Source organism: Penaeus chinensis, chromosome 4 (genome assembly GCF_019202785.1).
Source record: "Penaeus chinensis breed Huanghai No. 1 chromosome 4, ASM1920278v2, whole genome shotgun sequence".
Lineage (NCBI taxonomy): Eukaryota > Metazoa > Arthropoda > Malacostraca > Decapoda > Penaeidae > Penaeus > Penaeus chinensis.
The window spans coordinates 28786181-28807849 of record NC_061822.1 but is presented as its reverse complement, the minus strand read 5'-3'; the positions used below and the strand labels follow the sequence as shown (position 1 = coordinate 28807849).

The 21669-nt window shown below is 35.3% G+C and overlaps 1 protein-coding gene across 3 annotated transcripts in view; it reads right to left on the bottom strand.

The window, feature by feature from the left end:
* Positions 1-177: 177 nt before the first annotated feature.
* Positions 178-21669, bottom strand: part of LOC125024916 (AT-rich interactive domain-containing protein 2-like) — a 55016-nt gene continuing 33524 nt past the window's right edge. The window contains exons 4-18 of one of the 3 annotated variants that reach the window (XM_047612687.1): positions 20473-20639; positions 20020-20238; positions 19200-19636; positions 14924-15111; positions 14525-14780; positions 14212-14415; positions 13825-14070; positions 13370-13539; positions 12798-13164; positions 12255-12689; positions 11442-11558; positions 9452-11281; positions 2250-2414; positions 1842-1930; positions 178-1583 (exon numbers count right to left, since the gene is read on the bottom strand). In XM_047612687.1, the coding sequence (XP_047468643.1) occupies positions 1466-1583; positions 1842-1930; positions 2250-2414; positions 9452-11281; positions 11442-11558; positions 12255-12689; positions 12798-13164; positions 13370-13539; positions 13825-14070; positions 14212-14415; positions 14525-14780; positions 14924-15111; positions 19200-19636; positions 20020-20238; positions 20473-20639 (5008 nt within the window). In that variant the 3' untranslated portion in view covers positions 178-1465. The remainder of the gene's footprint in view (positions 1584-1841; positions 1931-2249; positions 2415-9451; positions 11282-11441; positions 11559-12254; positions 12690-12797; positions 13165-13369; positions 13540-13824; positions 14071-14211; positions 14416-14524; positions 14781-14923; positions 15112-19199; positions 19637-20019; positions 20239-20472; positions 20640-21669) is intronic. The other 2 variants (XM_047612688.1, XM_047612689.1) reach the window with 2 other exon arrangements.

Here is a 21669-nt window from a genome sequence, read left to right as displayed (position 1 = left end):
CCGCTCGCCACGATGCACACAAAATTACCCCAATGATGTGCAAAACAAAACCCCAAGTTTCAACATTTTGGTCATGCAAGTAAGTGAATGGCAGCAGCAGATCTGGCTGGACACAGACTTGTTACTGTAAAAGCCCTGGCTATCACCACTAAACTGGGGTCTCTCTAACAGTTTGTGACACCAGGTTTCTGGCTTGACTTTGAGAACATTAAACATCAAAACAATGATTTATTAGTGTATCATGTGACTCAGGTACAGAGATTTAATAGTGAATCCCATTTCAAGACGGCATAACAATATAGATAAAAATGTACAAGTATCCTCACCTAATTTATAATCTGAACTAACTGATATTTTGATGCACAGAGTATATGCTCCTCAAGTAACATAATTGATTATTAAAAAATCATTATTCATTGGCCAGTGTCTGCATCATACATGTTAAACTGGTAAAAAATAATATGCTACCCATCTATGATTCTACAAATAATGATAGAAAATAGAATTAGTCTTCACGTAGATTTCAAGTTTTCTATTAAAAAAACAAGATTTATATATTTGGTATCACAACTTTCTCCTTTTATGAATTTTCACAGGTTTTCTAAAAGGTCCATATATATATCTACATATGAAACCCATTTACATCTGGCTGGACCTTGTGTGGGCACTTGGCACCACTGCCTTCAGCTGCCTCTCCTAAGCATGTGTACTGGAGGAAACTTGTCTTTAACTTGCTTTTAGCAGAAGAATTTTTTTCCACTACAGTCTACATGTACAGAAGTTATGGTATTTATACACTGTGTACAAAATTTACAAAATTGTGCTGACAGATCCACCATCATGCTAAACTAGTCATATAGAGCAAAATTTAGCAAGTTGAGATTACTCATTAAAATTACCATCTAGGCAGTAAAACACTGCATCCGGACATTATCTACATAAGCTCTGAAACTTAAAATTTGAAATGTGCTAATTAAAAAATAAATAGTAAAAATGATACCACAGAGTTTGACTTCCATACAATGATATCAATGACCTAAATGCAAATTTCTAACATAAGGAATGAGAAACTACAAGGCAGGTCTCTGACAAGCAAGGATTTCAACTTCCACCTAGTCACTGGCACAATACAAAATAAATAACGCTCATTCTTACTCAACTACCCATCATTGTAAGCAATTTAATGAAAGAATATTTAATAATTGCACTGCTTAATGTGCCCAAGTTTTTGGACTCCCTTTTTGTATGACATTTAATCGCACTCAAAACCACTCAACTTTAGTGAACAGCAAGTTTTACACACCATACTGTGGATAGCATTGAACACTTGTGTTGGCCCTCAGAGCGGTCTCCCCACTATTAAGTCAAAATAACAGCCGTTTATTTTCTTCAGGACTGTTAATTCCACTTAACTCATGAGTTTAAGGGTTCAATAGGTATTTAAAAAGTCCATGAATCTGGCAGTTTAAATGCCCTGATGATCAGGAAGGCGGATGTCGTAGAGGATCTGGGCCACTGTTCGTGATGACTCCATTGTACTAAGGGCGACATTTGCTAGCTCAGACTCAAAGCCTCGCAATAACCTGGAAAGGGAAGAGAGAACTGTTCAGCTGCATCTAACAAAATTGTTTGTCTTTATCAAATATCTAAAAGAAATAATGGAGCAAATTCAGCATCAACTAAAATTAATATGAGTAAAAAACAATACATGACGATCTTAAACAGTTCCTATACAGTTAAGCTCTAAAACAACAGATGAAATACAAATTCAAATTTTCTCAGCATTTGAACCTGAAATATGTATCATGAAAAAGAGGAACACAGGCTCATTCTGTACTTACTTTTTCCCGGTATTAGAGTATATGACTAGGTTTCTCAGGATCAGAGCTGAGGTTAATCGAATACTTTTTGTTACAGGCCCTTCTTTTTCCTGGAAAGAAAAACAAGATTCAGTAAACTTCAAAATGAAGCTGATAGATACTCTATTCAATTCAAAACCATAAGAGATTTTTAAAATTCAGTTTCCCAAATGATCCAGACAGTTGACACGAGTAAATTCAAATGGTACACAATTATAATCTCATCAGCCAGTAATTAAAGGAGATTTAAAAATTAAAAGCTCTCTCATGCACCTAACACAAAGAGGGGGGGGGGGGAAATAAATAAAAAATAATAACTACAACAAAATAAAAAGAAAAAAAAAAATAAATAAATAAATAAATAAAAAAATAATCATAAGCTAAACTTACCACCGCATCTCTCTGGTTGATAACTTCGAGAGCGTGTCTTTTGATGGCATGGAAGGCAGCATTGGGCGCATATCCCGGATGGGGGGGAGGTGCTTGAGGGATGGGGATCTCCGTCTTTCCCGTAGCAGCTAATTGTGACCGTCTAACTGCCAGGATCTGTAATAACTGAAAATTGCGGGGTGTTAAAAGATTTGACATAATATCAAATTTACAAAAACAAGAGTAAAATGTGACGTAGGGCATTAAGCGAAATGCCATACAACACAACAGAGGTCGAGTGCTTTTACATATACCTAACAAACTAAAACCATTGAACAGGAACCCCCTCCAACCTATATCTGATGGCCCACGCCTATGGCCATCATAACAAAACACTGTAGGCATCGCAACACACTAGTGCGCTAGCGACACAGAAATTTCTAATAACGTCATTCAAGGACTAAATTATTTTCTTAATTTCCTAACATCTAAAACAACCAAACGTAAAAGCTTGACTTTATCATGATCAAGATGTGTGTTAAGATGCCACAATAAATAGATCCCACGCTGGCTGTATTGAAAGGGTCACAGCAATTTTTATCACATTAGGGAGGGAGGGAGGAAGGGAGGAAGGGAGGGAGGGAGGGAGGAAGGGAGGAAGGGAGGGAGGGAGGGAGGGAGGGAGGGAGGAAGGGAGGGAGGGAGGGAGGGAGGGAGGAAGGGAGGGAGGGAGGAAGGGAGGGAGGGAGGGAGGAAGGAAGGGAGGGAGGAAGGGAGGGAGGGAAGAAGGGAGGGAGGAAGGGAGGGAGGAAGGGAGGGAGGGAGGAAGGGAGGGAGGAAGGGAGGGAGGAAGGGAGGGAGGAAGGGAGGAAAGAAAGAAAGAAAGAAAGAAAGAAGGAAAGAAAGAAAGAAAAAAAGAAAGAAAGAAAGAAGGAAAGAAGGAAAGAAGGAAAGAAGGAAAGAAGGAAAGAAGGAAAGAAAGAAAGAAAGAAAGAATGAATTTTCAATGATAGTAAAACCTCCTATCTCTTGTTAAAAAGTTTTAACAAGAGATAATTGCATCCATTCATTACTTCTGTTACTGCATCATCTGCTCTTTATATCAGACCCAATTCCAGTTCTACTTAATGTGACAAAAATAAAACGAAAGTAGTTTGTGTGTGATCTGTACAGTTCATATAGTATATAGTATTCATTCTGGCCCCACATGCCAGCTACACCCTGATAACGCATTAAAAAAATCCTTAGAAAAATATAGAACAGCACATATCAAGTTGTCGTTGTCGTTAATTGGCTATGCATGTCTCAGAAGTTTTGAGTATATATGAAAATAAATAAATAAATGTTCTAGAATCTAAAAAAACAAGATTAAATTTCCTTGTATTCACCATTAAAACTCTCGGAAAAACGATATATTTGTAGCCACTAAGAAATTCACAGTGCTTCTTCAGAACTCTTAAAACATATATTTCTAAATCAAGTCTTTAGCAGAATATGAAAATACTAAAGGTAAACAACTAAAACTTCAGGAACCAGTGCAATAATTAAATGCATTTAGATTGTTAATCAACTCTATTGTAGTTGCAATACAAATGCAACCCAATATTAACAGCAAAAATAAAGTAAAAATTAATAATAATTATAAGCAATAACTGACAATTATATTGATAATTCTCACTACACTATTAATAACTATTACTATAACAATCATCAATATAACTATAATAACCATAATAATCATAACAACAACAAATGTCCTTAAACATGTAACAAAGCAACATTTCCAAAGTAGTCATTTCAAGTAACAAACGTGACAATCTGAAGACAGAAAATCAAATATGTAGATGCCACACATATATAGTAGTTACTATCCTCATTCCTATCCCTATCCCTATCTGACTACTATTCAACCTATGTCTATATATAAATACATATATTATATATATATATATATATATATATATATATATATAAAAATATAAATGTATATATAAATATATAATATAAACACATACATATATATATATATCATACATATATACATCATACATATATATATATATATTATATATATATATATATATATATATACATAAATATATATACACATATATATATATATATATATATATATATATATATATATATATATATATGACTTATATATATATATATATATGATATATATATAGACTATAGATAGATATGATATATATGATATATATATAGATATGATATATATAAATATGATATATATATGATATATATAAATATGATATATATATATGATATATATAAATATGATATATATATATGATATATATAAATATGATATATATATATATGATATATATAAATATGATATATATATATATATATGATATATATAAATATGATTTATATATATATATGATATATATAAATATGATATATATAAATATGATATATATGTATATATATATATATATATATATGTATGTGTGTATATATATATGCATATGCATATGTATATATGTATGTATATATATATGTATGTGTATATATATATGCATATGCATATGTATATATGTATATATATATGTATGTGTATATATATATGCATATGCATATGTATATATATATATATATATATATATATATGTATATATATATATATATATGTATCTGTATATGTATATGTATATGTATATGTATATATGTATATATGTATATATGTATATATGTATATGTATATATGTATATATGTATATATGTATATATGTATATGTATATATGTATATATGTATATATGTATATATGTATATGTATATATGTATATGTACATGTATACATACACATGTATATATATGTATGTATGTATATGTATATATATTTATATATACATATGTGTATATATGTGTGTATATATATGTATATGTATGTGTATATGTATGTGTATATATAAATGAATATATATGTGTATGTTTGCAGCTCTCTAGATCATTCTTCAAAGTTGCCAACAAAGAAGTCATTAGGTGATATACCATAAAATATCACAAGCATCATATGTTACTGATGAACTTCTAAAGACAAGGAAAGAGTTAATGCTATTACAACTGACCTTTAGCATATAAAATTAGGAAGACATTCAAATCAGTGCAACTAACACATTTCAATATACAGATAATAGAATTGTCAAAAAAAAAAAAAAAAAGACAGAAGAATTGACATATTTGTTGACATAGCCATTTATGGTAAGCAAGAGAGTAATGGTCTTTGCAAGGTATGTGTAACCACAATATGAACAATTACCAAATTTCAGAAATATGGTTAATCTTGAGCAGAAAGAAAAAACACCCTCCCCTGTCATGTGTTGACAGATCCCCAGAAGTAAAGAAAAACAAGTTAAGAATCTTACTTATTAAAAGTTTCCTTAATCTTGTCTGATCTTGCTTTCCTTCTTTCAGGGTTTGATCCAATTCAAATTGATCCTACATATGCACAAAGCAAGGAATTCTTGGGATAATGGACTTCTATAACAACGTACTAATGGATACCACTGACTCCCTTCACTATAATTCTAAACAGAAATACGAGAATATTTGCTTACAAAAGGCAATACAAAATTATGGAGTCTGACCTAAGTTCTACTGTCAAGTATACAGTACATATTCTCTATGTTGCTGTGGTCGACTAGATTACATTTGTAAGCTCTAAATTCCCCCAATAATGAAACAAATAATTTCTTGCTTGTATAAATATATATATATATATATATATATATATTATATATATCCCTTTTTAAAAGAAACAATGACCCTTAATCTATATAACATTATATATGCAATTCAACATTATGACTATGCTTTCTGGCTTGCTAAAATCCTAAAAGATCTTAACTCAGGCATATGCAAACCAAGGTGCTTGTTTTCATGGTATTTGTGCAATGTTAATGTCCTGGTTTGTATCTTTGATACAGACTCGAAAGTTTTAATGAAGCCATAGTACTATTTTTTGCCTAAATTCCTGTAATAGCATCCAGCCACTAAATGAAAAAGCTATAACATAAAAGGGCTATAAACTGTGACTGACTTATTCATTTAATCCATGTTAAAGAAAGAGAAAACAGGGTCAAAGACAAAATAATCTAGGGTGTGAAAATAATCACAGCATAAGAATACCCCTTTAATGATCACTAGGGACCTAAACTGCATCATATTAGTAACAAGAATCTTGGTTTTCCAATTCAAACCATTAAGTCTCTTTTTATCCTCTACTATTCTTTTCTTTCAAAATACAAATGGAAGTTTGGAATATGACATCATTATGAATTTCAGAATGTTTCAAGTATAAAATCTCTCATCAATAATGTAACTCTATCTCTAAAAAGACTGTTGGGCCATTAGCTGTGTTCTCCCTCCCCCCCTCCAACAAAATATCAGAGTATGAAAAACTATTGGTATAGGAACTGCTTTTAAAATCTATTCAAGCATTTATAGTAGCTTCTAGTATGAGAAATTCATTAAAATAAAAAAATAAATACAAACAAGAAGTGTATATCAAAAGGTTGATATACACTAAGCACAATACTTCCGTGAATTAATATACCATTTTTTTTTAAATATCTGTCTTTGCCATAATATAGCTTCGCAAATAGCAACATCAAATATCAAAAAAAGGCTCAAAACTCAATGGAAAGAAAGAAATTTTTGAAATTTTAGAGAGAAAGAGAAAGAGAGAAAAAGAGAGAGAGAGAAAAAGAGAGAGAGAGAAAGAGAGAAGAGAGAGAGAGAGAGAGAGAGAGAGAGAGAGAGAGAGAGAGAGAGAGAGAGAGAGAGAGAGAGAGAGAGAGAGAGAGAGAGAGAGAGAGAAAGAAAGAAAGAAAGAAAGAAAGAAAGAAAGAAAGAAAGAAAGAAAAAGAAAGAAAGAAAGAAAGAAAGAAAGAAAGAAAGAAAGAAAGAAAAAGAAAGAAAGAAAAAGAAAGAAAGAAAGAAAAAGAAAGAAAAAAGAAAGAAAAAAAATGAGAAAGAAAGAAAAAGAAAAAGAAAAGAAAAGAAAAGAGAAAAAAAGAAAAAGAAAAAGAAAGGAAAAGAGAAAGAAAGAAAAAGAGAAAGAAAGAAAAAGAGAAAGAAAGAAAAAGAGAAAGAAAGAAAGAAAAAGAAAGAAAGAAAGAAAAAAGAAAAAGAAAAAGAAAGAATAAAAGGAAAAAGAGAATGAAAGAAAGAATAAAAGGAAAAAGAGAATGAAAGAAAGAAAGAAAGAAAGAAAAAGAAAAAGAAAGAAAAGAAAGAAAAAGGAAAAAGAAAAAAAGAAAAACAAAAGGAAAGAGAAAAAGAAAAAGAGGAAAAGAAAGAAAGAGGAAAAGAAAGAAAGAGAAAAAGAAAGAAAGAAAGAAAGAAAGAAGAAAAGAAAGAAAGAAAGAAGAAAAGAAAGAAAGAGAAAAAGAAAGAAAGAAAGAAAGAAAGAAAAAAGAAAAAAAGAAAAAGAATAAAAGGAAAAAGAGAAAGAAAGAAAGAAAGAAAGAATGAAAGAAAGAAAGAATAAGAAAGCAAGAAAAGGAATAAGAAAGCAAGAAAAAGAAAAAGAAAGAAAGAAAAAGAGAAAGAAAAAGAGAAAGAAAAAGAAAGCAAGAAAAAGAAAGAAAAAGAAAGCAAGAAAACGAAAGAAAGAAAGAAAGAAAGAAAGAATGAACAGAAAAAGGATCCATAAAAGAGCTTATAAGCACTATCCATCTGAAAATCCTTAAAAAAAAAATCTTTGTCAGTCTATTGTTAACAATATTGATAACAATACCACTACAATATCTAAAGCCAGCAATACAAAATGCATTTCATAAAACCCTACCCTCATATTCAGTTATCAGAAAACATGTAAATGAAACACATCATAATATTTAACATACACTGACCCTCCTCTTCCAGTTTGTATCAAAATCAGATGCTAATACATGACATATTTCTATACCCTTAATCACACAGAATATAACTATTCATATAAAAAAACTCAGCCTGCAAACCAATGAATGCCATGAATCAATAAAAGCTCTGCAAGGATGAGATGCATGAAGCAACTGTGAAAAAGGAAAACAATACTGCTCTAAAAAAAAAAATTGATCCATTCTTGAGAGAACAAACTATTTCTATGACTAAAAACAAAGAAGAACTAGAACCTTTACTTAATTTTAGCAAATCCAATCACAAGCTTTAAGACTTGTTCTCTTGTAAGGGCTATATTCATATACTTCTTTCTTATGGTTTTAAGGTCTAATATGTATAATTGTGCTTCCAGGCTGTCTTTGATTTGTAAGTGATATACCCTCACATTTATAGGACTTGAAACAATCCAACGTACATTACAAGGTGACTGACATGGTACTGCCTACTGTCTATACAAATGTTAAATTTCACCTTCATTAAATATTCCAGGTGTTTAATGGAATAATATTCTTTAAATATTCTCAACCAACAGATTTTTGATGTTTAGTTGTATATAACCATGAGGTCACTTAGATGACAACCCACTTTGGATTCTTCAAAGGGATTACACAGTATATACAAATATTCAATAAGAATTACATAAGTCTTTTTGTTCTATACTTAATAATAAAATGTTTATTAAGTATTACTTGCTTGCTTTAAATATTCACAAACACTTGCCTAAAGTATGCTAATAAAAATAACATTATACAGCTTACAATGAAAATGAAAATTACAAACTGAGCAGAATCTACATTTCACTTGAGAGAGAGAGAGAGAGAGAGAGAGAGAGAGAGAGAGAGAGAGAGAGAGAGAGAGAGAGAGAGAGAGAGAGAGAGAGAGAGAGAGAGAGAGAGAGAGAGAGAGAGAGAAAGAGAGAAAGAGAGAAAGAGAGAAAGAGAGAAAGAGAGAAAGAGAGAAAGAGAGCAAGAGAGCAAGAGAGCAAGAGAGCAAGAGAGCAAGAGAGAGAGAGAGAGAGAGAGAGAGAGAGAGAGAGAGAGAGAGAGAGAGAGAGAGAGAGAGAGAGAGAGAGAGAGAGAGAGAGAGAGAGAGAGAGAGAGAGAGAGAGAGAGAGAGAGAGAAAGAGAGAGAAAGAGAGAAAGAAAGAAAGAAAGAAAGAAAGAAGGAAAAGAAAGAAGGAAAAGAAAGAAAGAAAAGAAAGAAAGAAAAGAAAGAAAGAAAAGAAAGAAAGAAAAGAAAGAAAGAAAAGAAAGAAAGAAAAGAAAGAAAGAAAAGAAAGGTATGAAGAAACCACAGAAATCAGCTTACCTGCTCATTACAGTGTCTGTCGTGAAGATGCGTCATGGCACTAAATCTCCTTCTTGTCATGGTATCACATCCAGACCATCCACACTGTATTTCAGGGATGTGAGGAGGGCAGTGCACTTTACATGCATGATGATATACTTGGCCTGCACTGCTGAACACTTGGTTGCACCCCCGCCATTCACATATGTACTGTAAGCCACTAGGATTTCCTGGGCGCCTTGCAACACCTGAGGAGAGCACCTGCGGGGCAGGAACGTGAGGTGTCTGTGGCCCCTGACTCACAGAGGTCTGAGACACTGGGACAGCTGTAGGACCTGCTGGGGCAGGTGCTATGGCAGCAGGTAAGGAAGCTGGTGTCTGAACACTGTACACTGCCGTAGTTGAACTACTACTGATATTACTATTACTGTTACTATTATTACTCTGAAACTGGACAGGGGGAGGAGTTGGTGTGGCACGCATATCTGCTATTGGTGTGGCTGCCCTGACTGTTCTCATAGCACTGGTTACAGTAGCAACAGGTACCGTAGTTCCCGACGAAACTACCTGCACAACTTGCTGACCAGCCATTTGTCTCGGTAGCACCAGCTGTTGGCTCTGGCCCCCTTGGTGCTGGTTACCAGAGATAACCATCTTTGGGTTGGGTAAAATTATAAGTGTCTTTGCTGTGGACCCCTGTTGCTGAGGTGCTAGTAGGACTGTACCTCCAACATTTCCTGGCATCATCACTTGTCCACTTCCTCCTTGCTGACCACTTACTACAACAGGCTGACCTTGATTTCCTGCAACGAACATAGTCTGCCCTTGCGCACTAGACACTACAACTTGTTGTTGTCCTTGTGTTCCAGGAACCACTACAGTTTGATTCTGATTCCCACTCACAACAAATTGGCCTTGCGCATTACTTCCTTGCACAAACACTTGTCCCTGACAATGTGGTACACTCTGCATTATCACTTGTCCCTGAATATTATTACCTCCTTGCACCATCACTTGGTGTTGGCCACCACTACCTTGCGAAAGAATAACTTGCCCACCCAGCACCTGCCCAAGCTGACCCTGATGGAGGATCACTTTCTGTGGTGGTCCCGACTGTCCCTGTTGGATGACTTGTTGAATAACTTGTCCTGCAGCTGTTCCTTGTGTCAGGATCTGCCCACCTTGCTGCACAATGACTCCAGTTTGTGTGCTTGGTCGCTGGAGAATCACCTGGCCTTGAGGTGTAACCATCGTCTGAGTTGTACCCACTTGCTGCCCAGCAAGCACAGCTTGACTTACAACCATCTGTTGTGGTTGTGCAGGATTCACCGTAGGAGCCTGCTGTCCTTGACTCAAAACCACCTGGTGACCCTGAGATATAACTTCACCACTCTCACTTCCATTCTGACTGACATATAATGTTATTCGGCTATCCATGCCAGGAGCTCCTCTTGGATCTTCGATAGCAATTCTCTTTGCTGGAGCATTATCAGGAGTTGCAGGTCTCTTAATGCCACCCTGGGTCGATTCATTACTAGACTGTCCATTTGTGGCCACTGGACCGTTTACTTTCACTTGCTGTCCATGATTAACAAACTCTAGACCCTTGTCACTGATTCTCAAGTCTCTATCAACCACACCATTCAGTATGTCTCCCCCAACTGTCTTTTCAAGCAGATCAGCTAACACATTTTTCTTTACTTTGGTCTCTGAGACATCATTCGCCTCCTCTTCTTTCACATCAATCTCCGATTTTATTCCATTTTGTAGAATTCCTTCAAAACTTGTTACTTTTTTGTCATTCAGTGTAGATGATAAGAAGGAATTTGAGTCATCTTCACATCTTTTAATCTGTTTGAGAAGAAAGGAAGGAAGCAAATATTTAAGTGGGGGAGGCTAAAGTTTCCAAGATATAGGAATACTTAAGATAATGGATGCTCAAATTACTGAAGATAATAAATAAATCTTGTTGGCAAGAAATAAAAATATATGAATATAAGTGCATGCTTACCTCATTACAAATCCCATTAAAAGATGAGGTTTTTCTGACTTGAGAGTCACTGCTGCTGTCTTGGCTGTTATCTACTTGTTGCTGTTGTAACTGCTGTTTCTGCAGGTTTCTTGACACCTGGAATTGGAAAGGGAACCTTCAAATACGCAAACTAAAACCAAACATATAAATTACATATGAATCAACTCAAAATAAATTGGCACCAACTCCAAAATAAAAATGTCAGGGAAAGATCTTTACAATCTTGTACATTTTCTGTTAAATTTAAAACCAATGCTACAGGTTAAATAAAGCCGTGTCCGGAGCAGGTGAGATGCAGTCAGAAATGTTAAGGAATTCATCACTTGCTGCAAACATTAGTGTGAATTAGTCATGTGAGTTCAAAACTACTTATATCTGCAAAATAAGGAAAGTTAGAAGAAATCAAAACACTAATAATGCAGTTAATTTCCTTTAGTTTTATCCATCCAGAAGGTAGCAATATTAGTCATTCTGAAAGAGAAAAGTGGTTTATCAGTGCTAACCACTGCATTCAGAAGCATGAAACACATGCAATATGGTCAACACACACACTAGCATACACATCCACACACACAAACACACAAATCAATCCCATACGACCACCGCCGCCACCACCGTCCCTCACAAAAGATGGAGGAACAAGACCAGAGATACAGGCCAGCACCAGGCACCAAAAGCTGAAGGACAGCCACAGAGGGCAGCGGGAGCACCAGTCGAGCAGCAGTAGCAGGGCTTCCCTTCACCATCAGAGCTTGGATGTTGTTGAATGGAAGTTGACAACACTGGTGTTACCTGTGCTGGTGATACTGGTGGCTGGTGTGTTCCATACTGGCCACCCAGACCCCCTACCAAACCCCCAGCCACAACCTGCATCCCAGGGCTAGAGCTCATGCTTGTCTGAGTGAGCATGGGACCCAGAGGTCCTGGAGGACCCTGAGACAGTGCCTGGACATAGGATCCTGCACTCCCTGTTGCCCTGGGCTGTTGTTGAGGTGCTGTGGAAACTAGGAGGGGCCGTGAGTGGGGAGACTGGTGGGGGTGGAGTGGGTCCATGCTGCCTGCCTGACCTACTCCAACAGGAGTTACCTTGTTGGCCAAAAGACTCTTGATAAGGGCTGAATTATCTGATCTGTTGGTTTGCTGAGGTTGCTGAGGAGACTGCTGTTGGGACTGTTGCTGCTGTGGACTGCTAAACACACCCTGAGGCATGGTACCAGTCACCATGGCCTTCAATGTAAATACAAGTCCCTTATTAGTTCAGAGAACCTTTGTGTAAAAATAACTGACTTTGTACAAATAGACGGGGTAACATTTTAAATTAAACAATTTCCTTACCTGAGTTCCTCTTACAACAGGCTGAGGTGGAGGTGGGGACGGTCTGAGGGGTGCAGATAGCTGGGCCTTCAGGATAGGCGACGATGGGGACACAATGCCGTCAGATTGAGCGGATACGGTGACTATCTGTGCTGTTGAACCAGTCAGAGGTACTGACACCTGGTTACCAATGGTGTTAATGGCTGGCAAGACTGGTGTGGGACTGTACATTGGAACAGTCCCTGTTGTTATTCTCCCTCCCTTTTTCTTTTCTGGTACAGGTGGAACTACTACACCATCACGTCTCCTGATACCATTATAATGCCACTTTTCTGCACCATCATCCACCGGTCTTCGACTTGGTCCAACACCGGTTCCAAAAACTTTCCTAAAAAATACAAAGGATAAAGATAAATATAAACCTGATGTGTGTGGTACTCACTAATACATATCTATCCATATAAAGTGGGAGGGAGGGAAGTAAAGAAGGAAGGAAGGAAGGAAGGAAGGAACAAATACAAATATACACAAATCGCTATATGGAAGAGAGAGAGAGGAGGGGGAAATATAAAAAACTTCCATTATGATCTTACCGGACACAGTTTGATAATAGAACTGGATTCAAGCCTTGTTTACGACCCAAGGACTGCATTGAAGCTGCAAAATGACGATAAACAATTGCTTGTTCAATGGCTTTCCCCGGAGCAGCTTCATAATTTTTTGTTACCCATTCCATTACAAACTCTTCAACATCAGGAGGAACCTGCAAAAGAAATTAAAGAGCAATTAAAAGATCAAGTATACTAAATATAAACATAGGCCACCTTCCTGAGACCAAAACAGTAAAGAATTACGTAATAAAATGGGAGGGCAACGCTAGAAAAAGATTAATAGGTGAAAAAACACACCACAAGGCTGATGTTATCCAAGATATATTTACACTGACACCCTCTTGCAATTAAATATTCCATGGTTGAATTATATCAAACTATTAAGGAGTCTAAAATACATTAGTAAAATGAAAAACTAATAAATCCTTTCAACTTACAATTCTGCTAGCTATTTTCTTTGGATCCCCTGTAATAGGTGTGATAGGAGGTTTAGGGGTGACTGGAGTGACCTGCTGCACAGTCGGTGGTGCAGGAGCAGCAACAGCTATGGCTGTGGCTGGGACAACGGTACCTGTCTGCACTGTGATCGTAGGAGTTGGCAGGCTTGGTGTCACAGCCGGTGTGGGTGGCGGTGGATTTGCAGGCTCTGGCTCACTCACTACACCAGTAACTGTCTCCACAACCTGAGAATACAAAAACAAATACAAATGAACAGACTGTTCCCTATTCTGTGACCTTATAAAATCACCCATGCTTTAACAGACAGAAGGTCAAACAAACCATACTCAATTAAGTTCAAACTAAAAAAGAAAACAGGTACTGACCTTCATTCCAATACAGGCTTCTGGTCCGTAACTTTGGGCTTCAACCGTCAATAATGATATTAGTGTGTGTATAGACCCTTTTGCACGGACAATGGCATTGCAAGCAGGTGTTCCCAGAGATGACAGAGAGTATAGACATTCTAAGGTGTAAATTAACAGCATGATGTCATGGATGGTAAGATATCTACATATTTGTCCATACACCTGTAAAACAAAATCACCCATTAGTATCAAAAAGTTAAGGAACTATAAGAAAATGAATATCAGACAAAAAGTGTAGTAACATTTGGACGAAAATGTAGACAGGACTTACAGCAGGATCAATATTGTTATTGAGAATTTCCTCATTGGGATCATTCATTGCTAATTTGTTGAGGACCTCCAGAGACCTGAGGACAAATGCTCGATCTGGAGAGGACACACCATTGCAGATGTGAGTTATCAACGATGCTGTACAAGAGTCGATCTTTGGATCCCGCAGAGAAACTTCAGGTGCAATGTTACCCAAGGTATCCAGAGCATTCACAGCAAGTCCACCCCATTGTGAACACATACACAAAACTAAGAACCTGAAAATGTACAACAAAATCTATTTAGTACTTCTAACTACATCACATTTTGCAAAAAGTTCAAAATAGAAAACAAGTGTCATATCACTTCCACCCCTAAACACTAGAGATGTGAAAACAACCAATTAACGTAGGAAGCATACCTGAGGCATGTCTGAGACCTGGCTAAGGAAGAGACATTATGCTCCTCAAAGGATAAGTTACGGATGATATGCAGGATCTGGCTGATCCGCGTCCCCTCTCCATCCTGCTGTCCAAGATCTCTTCCCAGATGAAATAGCTCTACATCTTCCTTTCCCAATTTTAAGTCACTACCTTCGATCTCTAAAACCTGGAAAGCAAATAGATTCTTAGTACATTTTCCTCTTTGAAAAACAATTGCAAAGACTAGAATTAAGCAAGGTCAGAACAGCACAGTAATATGATCTTTACTGCTAAAAGTCTGCCATAATTGTATGAGCCATAGACCTTCAATCCTTAAATACTTAAATCTAACATTTTCTTTTCCTATAAATTACATTATAAGTAGTTGAGACATCAAAGATTTGACACGTTTCAAACTTTTTAGCAACTTCCTTTTAGGATTCTCACTCCTTCAACGGGGAAGCATTATGCAATGTAAATAACTGCACTCCATGAGGATGAGCTTAACATAGTACAAAAAAATTAACTTATCAATAACAGATTAATCAACAGGACAAAGTAAACCTCTTGCTGATGAGCCAGATGAAACCCTTTCATCTCTTTCAATTAATCAGTTCATTTCAAAATATATTAAATCAAATTCAGGTTGTTCAAAGACTTTGCACATCTGTGATACTTTTGGTGAAATATAAACCATATCTCTCTGAGGAGTAGATCAAACTGAATATATTGAATGTAAACTTCATAACCAACAAAATAAATGCTCTTATAGCAAGCGCACACATCATCTTCAGAACCTAAAAGATCAAAAATACCTGTTCTTAAATAGGAGGACATAAAGTGAAGTGCTGACTCAAAAAACATTTATGAAGTCAATACCTTAACCCAAAAACAAACCACTATGACCATCAAAATTTCAACGATCGTTCTCATAATCATAAGATCAGGTATCTACAGGGGGATGTCTACTTATTTTCAGTTTACTTTTCGACATGGGTACTACACTTTTCTCCTTTCAAGCCAAACAAAACACAAATGGTCATCACGCAAAAAATGCAAGCACTCACAAGCCTTCCTTCCCACAAGCTAATCATCCAATCCCTCACCCTAATTCAAGACCTCAACCCATCATTCTTAAAAATATTAGAAAAAGACCCTAAGGCGGTCAAATCTCATGATATAGCAAAAGCTATTCTGACTAGATATATGCATTTCTTAACAGTTTTATGTAAGACTGCCAATACTCTTTAAAAAAAATTTGAGCACTCATTAATTCTCCTTGCACTCTCAGCCTGACTAAAGTTAATACAACATACTATGCATTTGATATTGTAATGTCTCCATCCAACAAGAGCACTAAAAAAAAAGAAAAATAGAAGAAGGTGTTAGTCTAAAATGTTCTAAGGTATAGAACCTATAACAATTAATGAAAGGACAAAATTCAGTAACAGACAAATTAAAAGTTACCCCTAATGTGTCTGAAAATTGGTCAATATATAATATAATCAAACAAAATCACTTCCACGAAGACACAGATAAGCTGTCACATAGAAACTGTTGCTTTTCATAATGTAATGAGTGAATTTAAATCTGATGCATTCTTCCAAGGTTCCCCAGCCTAACCCCAACATTTCCCCTCCCTCCTCATTGGCTGGAGTAAAAAAAAAAAAAAAGAAAATTAAATATATATAAAAGAAAACTTTGTATCATGTACATATGTCAACTATTAGTTGAAATATTCACATTGATTCCAATACACTGATTACTGGTAAGCAGTTAAAAACTAATTTTTGATTGAACACTCCACTGTGGGGTGTGTAAAATCAAACATTTATTGAAAAGGAAAAGACCAAAATTTATCTGTGCAAAACTTGAAAAATAGGACCAGACTGAAGTTGGGGTTAGGGGAAGGCAAAACAAAGGAAATGTAGTTCCAAGGACTACAGGAAGAGTTGCCTTGGCAAAGATCATGGATCTACCATCAACTATATGCAATTTACTGAAGCCAAGTACAATACATAGATTGATAAAATAAAACTTTCAAAATAATCATTCTATAGTCAATTAGTTATACATGTCTAACACTGACTGTAATATTCAAAGGTTATATAGAACAATTACCAATTACATAAAAAAATATATGAACACTGTAGAAGAAATCTATACTTCAGGAGCTAATGTGTCAAAAACATACCATAGTAGTAGTATGTTAAAAACAAACTCATAGCAATATAAAAAGTAAAAATTGTACACAGTATGAATGATAAGAATCAATGTAATACAAATCACAGCAACAGGCATATTCATCAGAAAATATATTCTCTATAACAGCTGAGGCAATTAGTCATTATGGAAACAGGGAGACAAAAGCAGCTTAAATGATTTTATTACTCAAATGAATAGATTAAAAAACTCCCATCACAGTACTAAGACAATAATTAGTACATGGCACCATAGTTCACCTAACAAAAATTCAAATAAGAAAGATTTCAATTCTAAAGAAAGGAAAAAAATTTAAAAGGAGAGAGAGGAAAAAACAAGCCTTTTACACATTTCAAGTTCCTTCTCCAAGCTCAAATGAGAAACCCACACCTCTAATCAGCCTCACAATGGAATATTCAGCTGTTCACTTTATGAATATTGTTCTCTTTACATAACTTGATCTTACTATGGGCTTATTACTGCATTAGATAGAGCGTTCTACCATTCAAACTTGCCAGAACTACTGGTAGAATTAAAAGAAACACCCACAAAAGAAAAGTAGAACATTGTAGTAGTATTCATAAGAGCAAAGAGTTGTATTAGTATCAATGTATTTATAGCAGCTAAGAGTTGTATTAGTACTATGTTGTTTCATTTACTTGCTGTGGCAATAACACTGGTAATGATAATGGTTATGGTTGTATTAGTGACTGTGACAGTGGTAGTAGTAAAGATGGGTGCAAGTACCAGCTGCATGGTCTTGTAGCACACACAAAATTTGCCCATTCCAGTAATCAATTCTTGACCTTGAACTTTATGACAGCTATACCAAAATTAACAAGGAGTGGTCTACAAGTTTGGTTTATTTTTTTGTTGCAAAGAATTACTTTAAATTAAACTATTGGTCCTCAAATAACAGAGATGGAGAAGTTTGTTTCTTTTTTTTTATACTGCAAAAATGACAAGAGAATAATACTAGTAAGAACATATTAGTAATAATATGTAATATTAAAAAATATGAAAATGTTGAAAAGAATGTTGCAACAAGAGAGCAACTAGTAGTAATATAATATATTATGAGATGGAAGAAATAGCCAGCAAATTAGGCAATACTGCCAAAATAGCACCAGATTGGCCCTTTATCTCAAGAATAATAATGATAAAAACTTTACTGGGAACAAGATCAAAATAATTAACAATAAATAAATCAAAAAAGGGGTTAAGCCTTTTAAAAAAGAGAGATGGCAGGAAACAAAGCTGTGTAAGAAAGTATTCTTACATGTACTCTTCATAAAGCGAGATCCACAATCCTAAACCTGACACTACCCTGCCAACCCTAATCATCATAAGGGAAAGCAAACGACTCCTCTAACACAATGGAAAACAAATGGAAATAAGACCTATTGCAAAAGACAGCAATATAGCACTGCTACACCTGAGTTCTTATAAACTCAGGTGGGATGGGTAATAATAAATTTACCAATAAAGAGTAATGAGGAAAACAAAAATAATAATAAAAACAGCTACACCAGCAACTGGCAAAGTGCCATAAATACAACAAAAAATTATATGACAAATACATAAGAATGATTTTTTATATACTGGCATAAAAAAATTACCATTATCACTTCTGGCACATAATATCCTATGACACACCACAAGAACTAGCAATTCTACATCTGTTATTGTACTCAAAACACACTACATTATCAATAATACAAACTTGCAAACAATAAAGTTGTATTTGGAAACTCTGAATAGGCTATGCTTTGTTTACATCCCACTAACAACCTACCAATGTTCATCTAGAATCACAGTGCACTTATCAGTATAGTTAGCCACATCTCAAATGCAAGCAATATTGCAACAAGGAGAGGAATTATTTCCTTAAAGTCTTCACCCTAAAATCAGCTGATACTTAATATTTCAGTACACTGTGACATAAATACTAATAATACTTACACATCTACAACCAACAATAATCTACAACCATCTACCCACTTAGGAAAACACATGGAATCCTTTACTAAATCCTTTCAATATGTATCTATCCACAAAGGGGTAAAATCTTACCTTTTCTAATCTTCTTAATAACAAGTCCTTCTTTGAAAGCTGTGCTTCTTCACTTGTTAATTTTTCACTTTCATCAAATGCTTCTCTGCTTCCACTACTCACTGATTTCACTAAGTCTGATTTTGATTCACTTACTAGACAGGAATCATTTAATAAGAAATCACTGGTTCCTTCAAGTACAAAATTTTCCTTATTATTTAAAGTTTCCAAAATATCACTGTTAAGATTATGGGCAATATTATTATTTATAGCACCATTATTTTCTTCCAATTCAACTGTCTTGCTAGTGTCCAAAGCTCGACTACTGATTTTCTCGAAACTCTCGGGCGTCAGCAAGTCTAACACAGTACGATCTTCCACTGAATCAATCCAGAACTGCACTAGGCTCCGGCCTTTTGCTTCTTTGTAGTTTGTCAAGAAATACTTCTGCGTTTCCCCTGAAATGGAAACATTTTGTAAGAAGAAAAAAAAAAAACAGTATGAGCAGACAAATTTCAAAATCAATCTTTTATGCAAAGTTAAGGGGAGCTGATGAAAAAAAGGACAAAAGTACAAAACTGTTTAAGATCATAAATGTTTTAAAATAATTTCCCTACTTCTTCTGTAATGACAAAAGATCTCTAACACTCTGAAATAGTCTTATAAATATTATGATAAAAAAAATAGCTAAATCTCCACTGGCTTCTATATCAACCATTTAATACTAAAAAAAATAAATAAATAAAAAAATAAAAAAATAAAATAAGTTATTTCTTATTAAATAGCAAACAAAATTAAAACAAGACTCCAATAATCTTCTAATTACTGGAAATAAACTTACAGTCTCTGTATACACCAGCATGGGCTAGCATGTGCTCCACCAATCGCGGGCACTGACCAAGCTGCAGAACATGGCGTCCTTCGTTGCTCAATATGGTACACACATTGAAGGCAAAGTCATGCTCATTGGGCATCGGCGAGATGAGGGAAAGTGCGAGCTTATCATATGGAGAAGGCCTGTAGAGTGCAGAAGACAGCCCAGCACCAACTCTGATAGCTTCTGTTGGGGATACAAATAGAATATATAAGAGAGAGCTTCAGATATATATATATTCACAATATCATTATTCAAAAAAATATCTATCTATAACAAAACAAATTGGAAGTGCCCAATAAATCAAACAATGAAAGTAGTCATCCCTCCACACATACAAATCGACAAGATGTCAACCAATACCAGAAAGACAAAAAGGCTCTCCACACCCTCTTACCCCAGCTGCTCCCCCTTACTTACCTACAACATTGTGCTGTTGGTGGTTATATGAGAGAGGCACAGTGTTAAGAGATCTGATTGTACGTTTGGCTCGCATGGATCGGGAGTCTTCCCCGTCGTCCATCTCTGTCCCTCGTTCTTCGCCATCTTCGCCGAGAAAATTGATGCGCTCATAGGCATCAAGGTATCTGGAAAAACAAAAACAGCTTGTTATGCATCAAGAGATTCATATGAATACTACTATTCATTAACATAAATTATAATTGAAATACAGGATCTGAGATAGTTCAACAACTCAATATCTGGGAACACTCTTTCTTGTTGTTTTAAAGAACTGCTTACAAAATAACCACCATAACTTCATTTCTAGTAGGTGGGGTAAGTGCATGTATGCCTGTATGGTTATTAACTGTGTATACACATAGATGTTTCAGAAGTACTTAATCAGCAAGGAGTCAATCACTGGGTCTATCTGATTCAACCTGTTTACCCCATTTTTTGAAGTCTTACAGAGAAAAGTTCCTTTTGTTAATACTACTAGTATTGCTCATAACATTTAAAAAAGTAATGATAATATAAAAAATGAAAATAATAATGTTAATAACAATAACAAGAGAAATTTTCAATTTTCCCAAAACTCAGATCAGGTCAGACTAATTATTGGTTCCTCTGACTTGTGAAGCCATTTGTGCATAGAGATACCTATAAAAAACAAAACCACAGTGGATACAGTGGAAGCACCCACATCATCATGAGTTAAATACACCAAACAGAGGACTTTTGATTGTTTGTGTCTATTCTTATTTGAATGCATCTTTTTATTTGTGAGCCATTGGTGTACTTATGCATATGTGTGCATGCGTGCATGTATATATCATGTGTATGTACATGATATGTAATCAAAGACACCTGAGTATATTTTCAAAGTTATATTCATTAGGCAAGGCAATTTTCATTTGCATAACCTATAATTTCCTTGCAAGAAATAAGCTTCTTAAATATTCCTAACGGCTGCTTCAAAACCGGAAAAATGCCATTTGTGTTCCAATTACCCGCCCAGATTTCCCCGGGTAAGGCTAAAGAAAAACATTGGGTAATTCTTCCCCGTGGCTGCCTTCCCGAAGCCGGCCCCGGCCCCGACCCCCCCCCCCCCACCCACCCACCATGAACACCGGGAAAGCATCCATCCTTCATGAGCATATACCTGTTCTTGCCCTC